This window comes from Odocoileus virginianus, chromosome 20, assembly GCF_023699985.2.
Source record: "Odocoileus virginianus isolate 20LAN1187 ecotype Illinois chromosome 20, Ovbor_1.2, whole genome shotgun sequence".
Classification (NCBI taxonomy): domain Eukaryota; kingdom Metazoa; phylum Chordata; class Mammalia; order Artiodactyla; family Cervidae; genus Odocoileus; species Odocoileus virginianus.
In genome coordinates this window covers 1,779,669-1,796,267 of record NC_069693.1, presented here as the reverse complement: position 1 = coordinate 1,796,267, position 16,599 = coordinate 1,779,669, and the positions used below count along the sequence as shown (strand labels likewise).

General features: G+C 43.3%; 1 protein-coding gene across 2 annotated transcripts in view; it reads right to left on the bottom strand.

The window, feature by feature from the left end:
• Positions 1-16,599, bottom strand: part of LOC110137814 (zinc finger protein 772-like) — a 35,015-nt gene that overhangs the window by 4,543 nt on the left and 13,873 nt on the right. The window contains exon 1 of one of the 2 annotated variants that reach the window (XM_070451686.1): positions 2,394-2,630. The exons of the other annotated variant lie outside the window; for it this stretch is intronic. Coding sequence (XP_070307787.1) covers positions 2,394-2,408 — 15 coding nt within the window. The 5' untranslated portion in view covers positions 2,409-2,630. Of the gene's footprint in view, positions 1-2,393; positions 2,631-16,599 lie in introns of those variants that run through there. 2 annotated transcript variants of the gene reach the window in all.

Genomic DNA, 16,599 nt, shown 5'->3' with positions numbered 1-16,599 from the left:
AGTGGATCAGCTTCTAGTCCTTTCGAGCCTGCCTGTAACACAGTGCCCTGGAAGGAGCTGCAGGGAGCCCTGGGCTGTACAGAGCACTACCCCTCTTGCTTTGAGGGCTGGAGGAGATGAGGCAGTGCCCTGGTCTGGGACCAGCTACTCCAGTAGCCCAGGTGACCTCTGCCATGTTCTACAGGAGTGATTTTGAGGGCCTATGAAGCCTGCAGTGGAAAGAATCTACACCAACTCACCACTCAACCTCCTTCCCAGGTCAGCTCCCGAGTCCACCTGAATGGACCCTTCTACAAACACAGGTCAGAATCCATCCTACAGCAGGGCTGCTCCCTCCTACACCCATTTGTGCCCTCACCTCCATTCTCAGACCTCGCACACCTCACCATGGAAACCATCTGAAATAACAACAACTCTCTTCCTTCAGTCTGACCACCAGGCTACAACTGGTCCAGTCCACACAGTACACCCCTTGGAAAGGACCAGACCAGGGACCTTCCCAGTCCTCCAGACCTTTATACTCCTCTACCCACAAAATGTCTCCATATTCTAACATCTCCGTATCAAAATGTCTCAGAATAACCATATCCAAATACAACTCATGATCTCCTTCCTGAATCCCATTCACTGCATGGACTTCCTCATCACCATTACTTAAATGTTCAGGGGAAAAAAACTGGGGTGGTCTTCTATTCTCTACTCACAGCCATTGTGTTGCAGGAAGAAATTCTGCCAATTCAATCCAAATTCCTGTCACAATTCTCCTTAATTCTTTAACCACATCCTCCTCACCAGCCTCCCTGACTCTATACCTCATCCATTTAAAAAAAAAAACAACTGTATACTTCAAATCTGGATAGGCCCCTAAATTAGGTTCCTGGATCCAGTGCCAATGGGGGGCAGGCATCCCACACAAAACCAAGCAATCCTCAGGCAGCAGCAGGGCGCTCAAAAATTAAAATTCATTCTGACACTGTGTACCCGGAAACAGTTAGTATTCCACAGGTTAAGGGTTCTGCTCCACAAAACTGCCCCTAGCACTTTAGATTTCAGTCCCAAGCCCAGGCCCTCACTTGAGCTTCTGACCCGCAGGGTATAAATCACACATTCCCAAGACCCCTTCCTTGGGCTTGAATAAACTGTTAGTACAGGTTCCAGAAATGAAAAGAACACTTTACTTACTAGATTACTGGTTGATGATAAAAGGGCACAGCTCAAGAACAGCCAGGTGGAAGACAGCGTCCACATTCTCTGAGAACTCCACCTCAACAGCGCCTCCCTATCCTCCCAACCCGGACGCTTTCCGAACCCTGGACTTTTGGGGTTTTTTAATGGCTTCATTACACAGGCATGACTGATTCAATAATTCTCTTTGGGGGCTTCCCTGGTGGGTCAATGGTAATGAATCCGCCTGCCAATGCGGGGAAACGCGGGTTCCATCCCTGATCCGGGAAGACCCCACAGGCCTCGGAGCAACTAAGGCCGTGTGGTACAAGTACTGAGCCTGCACTCTAGAGCCTGGGAACCACAACTACTGAGCCCACGTGTGGCTAGTACTGCACAGCCCTGGAGCCCGTGCTTCCCAATATGAGAAGCTACTGCAGTTGAGAAGTCTGCGCAAGGAACAGTAGCTCCCGCTCACCCCATCCCTCCCCCGCCGCAACTAGAGAAAGCCCAGTGGGCAGCAAGGAAGACCCAAAACTGCCAAAAATATATAAAACTATTTTTAAAATAATAATACTTGGCCATGGGAACCAGATTCAACGTCCAGACCCTCTCCTCTCCCTGAAGGGGCGTGAGGTGGGACTGAAACAGGCAGCCCTCTAATTCTAAAATTGGTTCTCCTGGTAATCAGCTCCCATCCTGAAGTGCTTCCACAAGTCAGCTCACTCACATTACAAGACACAATCACTCTCAACACTTAGGAAATTCCAAGTGTCCTTGCAGTTGTGAGTCTACAACTGTGGATCAAGACCAAATACACAAGGGAAATACATTATGACCATCCGAATGAACACATGTATATTGCTTCTAAATCACAATATCGCAGGTCCTGTCTTCCTCAGTCCCTTCGCAACCTTCCACGATTCCCATCCGCTTAGGATGTCGTTTCAGGTGAGACAGCTCGTTCCTCTCTGTCCCCGAAAATAGTGACCCCAGATTTCCCCAATGCTCCGGACTCGTGAGCATCTGCAAGCCATGCACCGTCTCCCCCGAGGGAACTCTCTCCCTCAACCCTGTCCACTGGCTGAAGGGCGACCCCTCACAAGGCCGCCCTCAGTTCTGGACTCTATGGCTAACAGGGAGAGACCTGAGTGGGCGCCACTCCGTCCGGATCTGGGACTCGGAGGCTGGAGTCAGGCCGGGTGGGGACCGGGAGACGGAGAACCCACCTGAGCTGGCGTCATCGCCGCGGCTTCGGTCGCCAGCCGTGGGAAGAGCGAGGACGGACCGAGGGCACTGCCGTCAACTACGGGTTCAGGAGCCCTCACAGCCGCCACTGGGCAGCGGGGCCAACGCCTCTCCTCTCGCTTCCCGTTCCGTCTCCTCGGTGTCCACCAAGCGACAGAGAACCCCTGCACAAGCGAGCAGCGGGACGGCAGCTCAGTCTACAAGGCAAACGCCGGAAGTCCCGCCCCCAGGAGGTGCGTACGCACGTTTGCGAGGCTCTCTGAAGCTTTTTTGGCTCAGCCTACGCTGCCTCGCACTGTAGAGACTTCTGGGTAATGTAGTTTCCGCTGCCACAACGCCTATCAACTCTCGGAGTTGCCTAGGGTCCCTCTGGCGCGCTGGGAAACGGAGTTCCCAGGCTCTTAAGAAAAGATGTTAAGAAGTGGCACGAATACACAGAGGAACTATACAAAAGAGATCTTAATGACCTAAATAACCATAATGGTGTGATCTCTCACCTCGAGTCAGACATCTTGGAGGGTGAAGTCAAGTAGGCCTTAGGAAGCATTAGAACCAAGCTGGTGGAAGTGATGGAATTCCAGCTGAACTATCTCTAATCCTAAGAGGATACTGTTAAAATGCTATACTCAATATGCCAGCAAATATGGAAAGCTCAACAGTGGGCACAGGACTGGAAAAGGTCAGTTTTCATTCCAATCACAAAGAATGTTCAAACTACCCCAAACCACTCATTTCATATGCTAGCAAAGTAATGCTCAAAATTCTCCATGCTAGGCTTCAACAGTACATGAACCGTGAACTTCCAGATGTTCAAGCTGGATTTAGAAAAAGCAGAGGAACCAGAGATCAAATTGCCAACATCAGTTGGATCATAGAAAAAGAGAATTCCAGAAAAACATCTACTTCCACTTCATTGACTTCACTAAAGCCTTTGTGTGGATCACAACAGACTATGGAAAATTCTTGAAAGAGATGGGAATACCAGACCACCTTACCTGCCTCCTAAGAAATCTGTATACAGGTCAAGAAGCAACAGTTAGAACCAGACATGGACCAACAGACTGGTTCAAAATGTGGAAAGGAGTACATCAAGGCCGCATATTATCACCCTGTTTATTTACCTTATATGCAGAGTCCATCATGAGAAATGCCAGGCTGGATGAAGCACAAACTGAAATAAAGATTGCCAGAAGAAATATCAATAACCTCAGATATGCAGATGACACCACCCTTATGGCAGAAAGCAAAAAGGAACTAAAGAGCCTCTGTATGAAGCTAAAATAGGGGAGTGAAAAGGCTGGCTTAAAACTCAACATTCAAAAAACAAAGATCATGGCATCTGGTCCCATCACTTCATGGCAAACAGATGGGGAAACAGTGGATACAGTGATGGACTTTATTTTCTTGGGCTCCAAAATCACTGCAGATTGTGACTGCAGCCATGAAATTAAAAGACGCTTGCTCCTTGGAAGAAAAGTAATGACCAATCTAGACAGCATATTAAAAAGCAGAGACATTACTTTGCCAACAAAGGTCCATCTAGTCAAGGCTATGGTTTTTCCAGTAGTCATGTATGGATGTGAGAGTTGGAACATAAGGAAAGTTGTTGCTGAAGAATTGATGCTTTTGAACTATGGTGTTGAAGAAGACTCTTGAGAGTCCCTTGGACAGCAAGGAGATCAAACCAGTCCATCCTAAAGGAAATCTGTCCTGAATATCCATTGCAAGAACTGATGCTGAAGCTGAAGCTACAATATTTAGGCCACCTGATGCGAAGAACGGACTCATTGGAAAAGACCCTGATGCTGGGAAAGGTTGAAGGCAGGAGGAGAATGGGATGACAGAGAAAAAGATGGTTGGACGGTATCACCGATTTGATGGACATGAGTTTGAGCAAGCTCCGGGAGTTGGTGATGGACAGGGAGGCCTGGTGTGCTGCAGTCCATGGGGTCACAAAGAGTCTGACATGACTGAGCGATGGAACTGAACTCCCAGGTGGCACAAGTGGTAAAGAACCAGTCTGCCAATGCAAGAGAGACACAAGAGATCTGGGTTTGATCCCTGGGTCAGGAAAATTATTCTCTCCTGGAGAATCCCATGGACAGAGGAGCCTGGCCTCCAGTTCATAGGGTCGCAAAGAGTTGGACACGACTGAAGCAACTTAGCACATACACATGCACTTGGAAAAGCTGAGAAAGGTTGCACGCTGAGTCACCTCAGTCATGCCCAACTCTTTGTGACCCTATGAACTGTGGCCCACCAGACTCCTCCCTCCATGGGACTCTCCAGGCAAGAATACTGGAGTGGGCTTCCATGCTCTTCTCCAGGGGATCCTGCTGACCCAGGGATCAGACCCCTGTCTTTCATGCCTCCTGCACTGACAGGCGGGCTCTTCACTACTAGCATCTCCTTGTTGAAGTAAAGTCACTCCGTCGTGTCCAACTCTTTGCGACCCCATGGACTGTAGCCTACCAGGCTCCTCCCATGGGATTTTCCAGGCAAGGGTACTGGAGTGGGTTGCTATTTCCTTCTCCAGAGGATCTTCCCCACCCAGGGGTCAAGCCCGGGTCTCCTGCATTGTACGCAGACGCTTTACCATCTGAGCCAGCAGGGAAGATCTCCTGGTTAGGGCCCTGTTATTTCTGTCACTCCCAGGTGGTGCAGTAGTAAAGAATCCACCTGCCAATGCAGGAGACAGAGGAGGCACAAGTTTGATCGCTGGGTTGGGAAGATCTCCTGGAGGAGAAAATGGCAACCCACTTCAGTATTCTTGCCTGGAGGATCCTTTGGACAGAAGAACATTGTGGGCTATAATGTATGGGGTAGCACAGATTTGAACACAACTGAGCACACACACATTCCATTCCTATTATTTCATACTCTATGGAACGCAGCAAGGTCCCAGTCCTACACACCCCAATGGTTACAACATAGCATGACAGTCTGCCTCCACTCTTAGCTATCAGCTATCTTGTTACTTTTCAAATACAACTACATTGATGTTTTAGAGGCTGTTCATTGCATACAGAGTTCCATTTCTGCAAGTTGAAACTAATTCTGGAGATTAGTTGCACAAATATGTGAACTTTTAAACACACTAATCCATTAGTGTGAACCCAGAAGGCCATCCTCGGGTGTGAACTCGATGTCTAATGAGTGGGAAAGTGAAAAGTGAGTCACTCAGTCATGCCCAGCTCTTTGCGACCCCATGTACTGTACAGTCTATGGAATTCTCCAGGTCACAATACTGGAGTGGATAGTCTATCCCTTCTCCAGCAGATTTGTCCACCCAGGAATCGAATCAGGGTCTTCTGCATTGCAGGCAGATTCTTTACCAACTGAGCCACAAGAGAAGCCCTTGTGGATAGCTTTACCAAAACAACACTCCATGTTCACTGTATTCAGAAGGCCCATCCCAACATAACTCATAGGAACTTTTCCCGTGTTAAGAATTGGTTGTGGTTTTTGTTCAATTGCCAAGTCATGTCGGACTCTTTGCAACTCCATAGACTGCAGCACATCAGGCTCTGTCCTCCACTGTCACCCAGAGTTTGCTCAAATTTATGTCCATTGAGTCGGTGATGCTCATCCTCTCGCCCCTTCTCCTTTTGCTTCAATCTTTCCCAATATGAGTCTTTCCCAATAAGTTAGCTCTTCCCATCAGTTGGCCAAAGTATTGTAGCTTCAGCTTCAGCATCAGTCCTTCCAATGAATAATCAGGATTGATTTCCTTTAGGACTGGCTAGTTTGATCTCCTTGCCGTCCAAGGAATTCTCAAGAGTTTTCTCCAGCACCACAGTTCGGAAACACGAATTCTTCAGTGCTCAGCTTTCTTTATGGTCCATCTCTCACATCCATATATGACTACTTGAAAAAACATAGCTCTCTGACAATACACACCTTTGTTAGCAAACTAATGTCTCTGCTTTTTAATATGATGTCTAGGTTTGTCATAGTTTTCCTTCCAAGGAGAAAGTGTTTTTTAATTTCATGGCTACAATCACCATCCTCACTGATTTTGGAGTCTAAGAAAATAAGACTTGTCACTGCTTCCACTTTTCCCCCTTCTATTTGCCATCAGGTGATGGGACCAGATGCCGTGATCAGTTTTTTGAATGTTGAGTTTTAAGCCAGCTTTTTCACTCTCCTCTTTCACCCTCATCTAGAGGTTTCTTAGTTCCTCTTCACTCTTTGCCATTAAACTGGTATCATCTGCGTATCTGAGATTGTTGCTATTTCTCCCAGCAATCTAGGAGTTTGTTGTTGTACCTAATTAACCATAACCTCTGAACTCATAACGTCTTTTTTTCTTTAAAAATTATAATTGATTTACAATGTTTCAGGTGTACAGCAAAGCGATTCCATTCAGTTCAGTTAAGTTCTGTCCCTCAGTCATGTCTGACTCTTTGTGATCCCATGAACCACAGCACACCAGGCCTCTCTGTCCATGACCAGCTCTCAGAGTCCACCCAAACTCATGTCCACTGTGTCAGTGATGCCATCCAACCATCTCAACATCTGTCGTCCCCTTCTCCTCCTGCCCTCAATCTTTCCCAGCATCAGGGTCTTTTCCAATGAGTCAGCTCTCCGCATCAGGTGGCCAAAGTATTGGAGTTTCAGCTTCAGCATCAGTCCCTCCAATGAACACCCAGGACTGATCTCTTTAGGATGTAGTGGCTGGATCTCCTTGCAGTCCAAGGGACTCTCAAGAGTCTTCTCCAACACAACAGTTCAAAAGCATCCATTCTTCGGTGCTTAGCTTTCCTTATAGTCCAACTCTCACACCCATACATGACCACTGGAAAAACCATAGCCTTGACAAGACAGACCTTTGTTGGCAAAGTAATGTCTCTGCTTTTTAATATGCTGTCTAGGTTGGTCATTACTTTTCTTCCAAGGAGCAAGTGTCCTTTAATTTCATGGCTGCAATCACCATCCACAGTGATTTTGGAGCCCAGAAAAATAAAGTCAGCCACTCTTTCCACTGTCTCCCCATCTATTTGCCATGAAGTGATGGGACTGGATGCAATGATCTTAGTTTCCTGAATGTTGAGCTTTAAGCCAAATTTTTCACTCTCCTATTGCAGCTTCATACAGAGGCTCTTTAGTTCCTCTTTACTTTCTGCCATAAGGGTAGTGTCATGTGCATATCTGAGGTTATTGATATTCCTCCCGGCAATCTTGATTCTCCCTTGTGCTTCCTCCAGCCCAGCGTTTCTCATGATGTCCTCTGCATAGAAGTTAAATAAGCAGGGTGACAATATACAGCCTTGACGTACCCCTTTTCCTATGTGGAACCAGTCTGTTGTTTCATGTCCAGTTCTAACTGTTGCTTCCTGACCTGTACACAGGTTTCTCAAGAAGCAGGTCAGATGCTCTGGTATTCCCATCTCTTTCAGAATTTTCCACAGTTTATTGTGATCCACACAAAGCTTTGGCATAAGACATTTAATATAGTTCCCTGTACCATACAGTAGCACAGACCCTTTGATATAGTATTTACCACTGTGGATTCTGTTTAATGTGGTTATATCTAAAGAGTTCCCCACAGCACTCATTCTGTCTGCAATGTGGATTCTCTGGTGAAAAATGAGATGGGACTTCCTAATGGAGGTTTTCTGATATTTGCTGCACTCAAAAGCCGTTTCTCTAGTAGGATTTTTCTTCTATGTTGCCATCACATAGAAGCCTTTTTGTATATTGCATATTCAGGGGACAACACAAAACCTGAGACCACCTTGCCTTCTCCCCTGGCCTCGTTTGAAGGTGTCTCATCCTAGATTCAGCGAGCCTCAGGGGACTCCCATCTGGGACAAGCCAAAGATCAAGACATACCACTGGAGGGCTTCCTTCACGGTTCAGTGGTGAAGAACCTGCCTGCCAATGCAGTGGACCCAGGTTTGATCTCTGGTCCTGGAAGATCCCACATGCTGAGCACCACAACTATTGAGCTTGTGTCTAAACCCCGGGAACTGCAACTAGTAAGCCCACGTGCTATAACTACTGAAACCTGCGTGTTCTAGAGCCCATACTCTGCAATACGAGAAGCCACCGCAGTGAGAAGCCCACACACCACTAGAGTGTCGCCCCTGTTTGCCACAAACAGAAAAAAGCCCACACAGCAACAAAGACCTAGCGCAGCCAAAAAATAGAAATAAAAAGCAGTCTCATCCCTCCCATTACAAAAAAAAAAAAAAAAAGGTGGATCACTAGAAATGCAGATAGGACACATGAGACCATAGATAAACTCCCCAGAGGGAGAAAGTCCTGGGAAAATGAGCCCTGAACACAATACGATGGTTTAGGAAAGATGGTCTACACTCAAGGATTGTAAAACAGAGCAGAGTCCTGTGGTCCTTCCTCCACCAGCCCCATGTCCTCTACCTGCATTTTGTCTGTGCAAAAACCTTAGCCAAAGAATAAGATTAATCAGAGAAGTGAAAAAATGCAGAAATAAAGGAAAACAGTCAAAGGAGTTCCCGCCTGCCCCACTGGCCGCCTGCACTGCAGCTGAGCCTATTCCGGGCAGAGGTCTCTGGCCGAAGGATACAGACAGCAGCCGTCTGCAAACCAAGGAGGCCGCAGGGGCACCTAACAGCGTCTTGATCTTGGCCTTCTGGCCTCCAGAACTATGAGAGGATATGTATCTATTGTTTAGGCCATCCAGTTTGTGGTGTTTTATGATGACAGGCCTAGCAACTAGTACTATTATCAAGTCACTTATGCATGCGCATTTGCAGAATCTTTTTCCTAGCTATTGGTTCTAATTTAAAAAAAAAGCTGCTGCTGCTGTGAACAGTAAAGTACAAGCATTTCTGTGGACACAGTTTTTTTTTTTTACTTCCTCTTGGCAATATACTTACAGATTACATGGCTGTATCACATGATAAGTGCATCTGTCATTTTATAGAAATTGCGACTTTTTAAAGTGGGTTTTAACATTTTGCATTCCACCAGTAATGTATGGGAGTTCTATTGCACTGAAGTGTGTTTTGGTGTCTTGTGTATAATTTGCACTTTTCTTAGTGATTAGTGATATTGATCATGTTTTCACATACTTGTTACTTTTTGTTGTTGTTGCACTGTGCAGCATTTGGGATCTTAGTTCCCCAACCAGAGGTCGAACCCTTACCCCCTGCATTGGAATTGGGGAGTCTTAACCACTGGACTGGACTATAAAGAAAGCTGAGTGCTGAAGAATTGATGCTTTTGAATTGTGGTGTTGGAGAAGACTCTTCAGAGTTCCTTGGACAGCAAGGAGATCACATCAGTCAATCCTAAAGGAAATCAGTCCTGAATATTCATTGGAAGGACTGATGCTGAAGCTGAAATTCCAATACTTTGGCCACCTGATGCAAAGAACCAACTCACTGGAAAACACCCTGATGCTGGCAAAGATTGAAGGTGGGAGAAGGGTATGACAGAGGATGAGATGGTTGGATGGCATCACTGACTCAATGGACATGACTTTGAGTAGGCTCCGGAAGTTGCTGATGGACAGGGAGGCCTGGCATGCTGCAGTCCCTGGGGTTGCAAAGAGTCGGACACGACTGAGCGACTGAGCTGAACCACTGGGCCGCCAGGGAAGTCCCATATTCACTTCTTTGGTGAAACATGTATTCAAGTTATTTTTTAAAAATCAGTTTTCCTTATTCTTGTAAAGGTTATTTTAAAATTCTGGACACCAGATATTAATCAGATGAAGTTTGGTTTATACCTTAAACTTTCTTCTTTCCTTTTTCTGGCCCCACCGTATGGCTTGTAGGATCTTAGTTCCCCAATCAGGGATTGAACCCAGGCCACCGCAATGAAAACACTGAATCTTACCCACTGGACCACCAGGGTATTCCCTTAACTTTCACAAATGGGTCTTTTTAATAGCAAAGATTTTTAATTTTGAGTAAGTCTCAATTTATTATTTGGGTTTTGGTTTTTACGTCTGGTTAAAAAAAGTCTTTGTTTAACCCATGTTCAATGAGTGCTCCTCATTCATATCTCCTATGAGATGTACAGTTTGTGTTTCAGCCATTCAAGGTTACGAATTTCAGATTAATTACTAAATGACGAGATGTTGAGGGTTTCTGTTACTTTATTTTTCACATGGATGTTATCTTAGAGCATTTTGTTGAAAATATTTAGTCTTAAAATACATTGGCAATTTTATTGAAAATAGACAGTACAGGTGTGGGTCTATTTCTGTACTCTATATATTTTGTCTATCCTTTCAACAATAGTATACTTTTGTTAGTAAAGCTCTACAGTAATTCTGTAATTGATTCTTAAAATCAAACTAAAACCTCTAAAATTTGTGTTCTTTCCAAAATTTGAGTATGTTAGGCTTTTTGAACTTTCATATGAATTTTAGAATCTTTTTGTCAATTTCTACCGAAGTCACCGGGAATTTGATAGCTGTGTGAAGCAACAGCACAGTTACAGGAGAATAAAGTAAAATACTAAGTCCTTAGGTTCAGAAACATGCTTATGTCTCAGTGAAGTTTGTGAATTTGCTTTGTACTTGTTGAAAGTATTTTGTTTCATACATTCCTATATATTTCATATATTGATGCTATAGTAAGCAGTATAGTTTTTCAATTTCCAAACATTTATTGTATATTGACTTTTTATCCTGGAACCTTGACTAGTCAATTAGATCTTTTTTTTTTTAATATACAGTAAAGGGTTTTCTAAATAGATAAGCATGTCATCTGTGAATAATAGCGACTTTGGTTCTTCCTTTACAATTTGCACATCATTTATTCTCTTTAATTTTCTTATGTCACCAGAACAGACTCTCAGTGCAACATTACATAGAAGCTGTCAGAGTGGACATTCCTCCTTATTCCTGGTATCAGGGGGAAAGCATCCAAACTTTTCCCATTCAGTGTAATGTCAGCTTTCGGTTTCTAGTGCTACCAGGTTAGCATTAGGTTAGGTTAAGGAAATTGGTTCTGACATCAATTTTCTGACACCAACTACCCAGTTTGTCAGTCTCCACAGCTTTAAGTGTTCAGTCCTCCACAAGTTTCAAGTCACATTGCCCAACTGCACTTCTGGCCAGCTGGCTATAATTTCAGGAGTTCTCATGATCCCCTCAGGTTCAAGAATTGGCTAGAATGGCTCAGAGGACTAAGAGTGCTATACTATAATTCCAGTTTTGTTATCAAGAATACAGCTCAGGAACAGCCAATGGAACGAATGCAAGGGCAAGGTATGAGCAGGTCCCAAGTGTGAAGTTTCCATGACCTATCTCTGGGGAGTACAGACATACCACTCAACCCCATCCAGTCTTGTTGTCCATCCAGTGTTTGGATCAGAATTTGATTACAGAGACACACTGATTAGATCATGGTCACATGCCAGAACAAAACATTTAGACCCTTTTCTCTCCCAACAGGTCTGTCTGGCTCAGTTTCAAACTTTTAATCATACAATTGGTCTTTCTGGTAACCAGTCCTCATCCTGAAACTTTCTAGGGGCTTATCAAGAGTCACTCCATTAGCACCAGAAAGACTCCTATCATACCAGGAATTTCATGATTTCTCAAGCTCTGTGACAGGAACCTGGGACAAAGACCAGATATATTCATTATACCACATCTTCTAGTTAATATGGATTAAATATATGTTCAATTGTTAAACCAACCTTGTGTGCGTGCATGCCAAGTCACTTCAGTCAGATCTGACTCTTTGCCACCCCATGGACAGTAGCCTGCAAGGCTCCTCTGTCCATGGGATTCTCCAGGCAAGAATACTGGTTGCCATGCCCTCCTCCAGGGGATCTTCATGACCCAGGGATCAAACCCATGTTCCCTACATTGCAGGCAGATTCTTTAGAGCTGAGACACCAGGGAAGCCCCTAAACCAACCTTATATTCATGATCAACCTCACTAGGTTATAATCATCATCAGGAGTGTAAAACTGGCTTAACGATTCAAAATATGTCATATATAAATACACACACATATTTCTCTAAAATTCTGTTAAGGGTTTTTTTTTTTTTGCATCTACACTCACACAGTGATATATTTCATTACTTGGTTTTGCTCTTAGGGAACTAATATCCCACATGCCACATGGCGCAGTCAAAAGATAAAATAATCACACATTATCCATTATGTCTCAAAGGTATCTAGTGCTATACCTTCTTTCCTTGCTTACATTTATAAACATGTGATTTCTCTTTTTTTTTCTGATGTAATTGAAGGTGTTATCAATTCTACCATTTTATTCAAAGTATCTGCTTTAGGAGGATTCATAGACTTTCTTGAAAAAAAAGAAAATAAAGTACATGAAATTGATTCTTAATATACTGGAAAAAATACCAGGGACCTATGAGAAAGAGAGCAAATAAATGATATGAGCCCTGTGGCCATCTCAGGTTTCCATGAAAGGAAGTTCCCAGGCCCTAATACAAAAATGCTGAGACCAGGGAGACCCCCAAAATCATCCTGATATGAGAAAGAACTTACAATCTGGGCCTGCTAAGGTGTTTGGAGTCCAATAGAGCACAGGACAAGAGAGACACATACAGAGGGTCATCTTCAAGTATTCAGCTCAGTACAAATCTGCATATATAGGTAGGGAAGGACCAGAGGTTGGGTAAGAAACATCCAAAAGGATTCAATTAAATAATTTCCAAGGCTAATGTAGAGAACAGAATAGCACCATTCCAACCAGTTTAAGTCAGAAAGCTTAGGAAGCATAAGGCAGAAAATACAGAATGACTTGTGTCTCAGCAGAGGCTGAGAAAATAGCCTTAAAATGAATGTTGCAATAATTCAACCTAAAAATGTTTGGAATCAAGATCCCAAAAGATCATACTCTTTCTAAGGAACTTAAACATATAAAATATTGAGAATATCTCTGGGACTTCCCTGGTAGTCCAGTGGTTTAGACTTCGCCCTCCAATGAAGAGGGTGCAGGTTTGATCCCCAGTCAGGGAGCTAAGATCCCACATGCCTCATGGTAAAAAAAAAAAGAAAAAACAACAACAACATACAACAGAAACAATATTGTAACAAATCAAAAAAGACTTTCAGAAAACAGTCCACATTAAAAAAACCATAAAAATATACAAAGAATATCTACTGATAAGCAGATATTTTCAGTACCCAAAAAGGCAAAGGACTTCCCTGTGGCTCAGCTGGTAAAGAATCTGCCTGCAATGTGGAAGAGCTGGGTTCAATCTCTGGGTTGGGAAGATCCCCTGGAGAAGGGAATGGCTATCCACTCCACTATTCTGGCCTGGAGAATTCCATGGACTGTATAGTCCATGGGGTTGCAAAGAGTCGGGCATGACTGAGTGACTTCCACTCACTCAAAAAGGCAAAATGAGTACTGAATCAAAACTACACAATGTTAACAGTGTGTGACAAGGTGGATTTTAGGTCAAAGAATATCACCATAGATAAAGAGGACCCCAGGCTTTAGTTGTGGCATGCGGGATCTAGTTCCCTGACCAGGGACTGAACCGAGGCCCCTGCATTGGGAGTACAGTCTAATGGTGCTCCAGTGGCACCATCAGCTAGCACGCGGTATGTATACAGAGTCTTAACCACTGGACTACCAGGGAAGTCCCAAGAGGGCCTTTTCTTAATGCTAAAAAGGTCTAATTAAGTGGACATAACAATAGGAAATGTTTATCCACCTAATAAAAAGACACAAAGCAAATAAAAAAACAAAAATAGAATAAAAATTAACAGCACAAAGAAAAACATGATAGAACTAAACAGAAAAATAGGAAAATCCACTTTTAGAGTCAGAGATGTCAACAACCCCATTCAAATAATTGACAGAGCAGTGCCCATCCCATTAGTAAGGATACAGAAAACTTAGACATTATTAGTTACATTAACTTGAGATGACATTTGTAGACTCTCCACCAAACAAGAAACAATATACATTTATTTCAAGTTAACATGAAACACAGGATAACCCATATTCTGGGCCATAAAGCAAATACCTATAAATGTAAATAATTCAAGTCATAATGTGTATACTTTGACCATAATGAATTAAGTTAGAAATCAATTTCCAAAAAGAAAACCCCAAATAACATACTTCTAAAAGAACTGTGTGTCAGAAGAAATTTAAAACAAAACTGGAAAAGGTTTAAAAATAATTTAAATGAAAATACAACATATTAAGTTTTGTGGGAGGTAACTAAAGCAGTTGTTACAGAGTGATTCTTAGTATTCAGCACCTATATTAGCAAAAAGCCCAAAGGTTTCAAATGAAGGAACTCAGCTTCTGTGCTAAAAAGTAGCAGAAGAGAAAGGAAAGATAATGAAAGCAAAAGGTAACAGTAAAGTCAAAATGAGGGAACACAAAAGGGAAAAATCAGTGAAGTCAAGAAGATCAATAAAGCTGATAAATCACTATAAAGAAAAAAAATTACAGATATCATCAGTATAAAAATAAGAGAGAAAGCACCACTACGGATTCTACAGGTACTAAAAGAATAAGAGAATAGCTTGAAAATTTTGAGTACTTAAATAAAAAACTTCACGAGAAAGATACAAACTACCAAAACTCAGTGTGTATAGGTGTGTGTGTGGAGGGAGGGGAAAGAGGGTAAATTCTATAAACCTAGGTTCACTATGGCTTCCCAGGTGGCGCTAGTGGTAAGCAATCTGCCTGCCAAGTCAGGAGACGCAAGAGAGGCAAGATCCCCTGGAGAAGGAAATGGCAACCCACTCCAGTACTCTTGCCTGGAAGATCCCATGGACAGAGGAGCCTGGTAGGCTACAGTCCATGGGGTCACAAAGAGTCAGACATGACTGAGCGACTTCACTACACAGCTAAGAAGCAAGTTCAATTCCTGGGTTTGGAAGATCCTCTGGAGCAGGAAATGGCAACCCACTCCAGTACTCTTGCCTGGAAGATCCCATGGACAGAGGAGCCTGGTAGGCTACAGTCCATGGGGTCACAAAGAGTCAGACATGACTGAGCGACTTCACTACACAGCTAAGAAGCAAGTTCAATTCCTGGGTTTGGAAGATCCTCTGGAACAGGAAATGGCAACCCACTCCAATACTCTTGCCTGGAAAATCCCATGGACAGAGGAGCCTGGTAGGCTACAGTCCGTGGGGTCGCAAAGAGTCAGACATGACTGAGCGACTTCACTACACAGCTAAGAAGCAAGTTCAGTTCCTGGGTTTGGAAGATCCTCTGGAACAGGAAATGGCCACACACTCCAGTATTCTTGCCTGGAAAATCCCATGGACAGAGGAGCCTGGTGGTCTACAGAGGGAGAGTTGGACACCACTGAGTGACTAAGCACAGCACAGGTTTACTATGGAATTTTACAGTTAGAAACTTTTCCACAAAATAGACTCCAGGCCTACATACTTTACTGGTGAATTCTATCAAACAAAGAGAAATACTGTAAATTCTTCACAAACTTGTCCAGAAAATTAAACAGCAGGAGATAGTAAACCAACTTATTCTGCAAACCCAAAATTATACTGATAGCAACCAAACCCAAGCATTAAAAATATCAGAACCAAAAAAAAAAAAAAAAGAGAGAGAGAGAGACTAACAGCTCTCATGAGCATAAATACAAAAATCTTCAACAACAAAAAAGAAAACCAGCGTATAAAACTGAACCATGCATAGAGTAGTGCATCATGATCAAATGGGGTTTACCTCAGAAATGCAAGGTTGGTTTAACTTTTGAAATCAGTCAATATAATTCCTCATTAAAAGGCTATACACTAAGGTAAAAAAAGAAAAACAACTATGATTGTGGTCACCAGTATCCAAGAAATGTTCCCACAAATACCTACCACGTTGCATTCTCACTGTTGTAAAGTGAGTCCCCTTGCACTGTGTACCAGGATTAGTCTGTGTTATCCATAGAATAAGTCAGAAACAGTGGCACATCACTTCCAGGTTAAGGTCATAACAGAAACTGTAGCTTTGTCTTTGTGAGTTCTCTCCTGGGTCACTTGCTTTGGAACTATTTCTCTAAAGTGGAATACTTTAAGCAAAATTATGGATGAAAAAGAATGAACTGATACACAGAACATTGATAAATCACAAAATAATTATGCAGTTTAAAAGGCCAGAAACACAAAAATACATTTTAACTTATTCTATACTCACACATTTAAAATTCTAAGAAATGAAAGCAAATCTATAGTGACAGAAAGCAAGATAAGTGGTTGCCTAGCAAGAGTGAGGGGA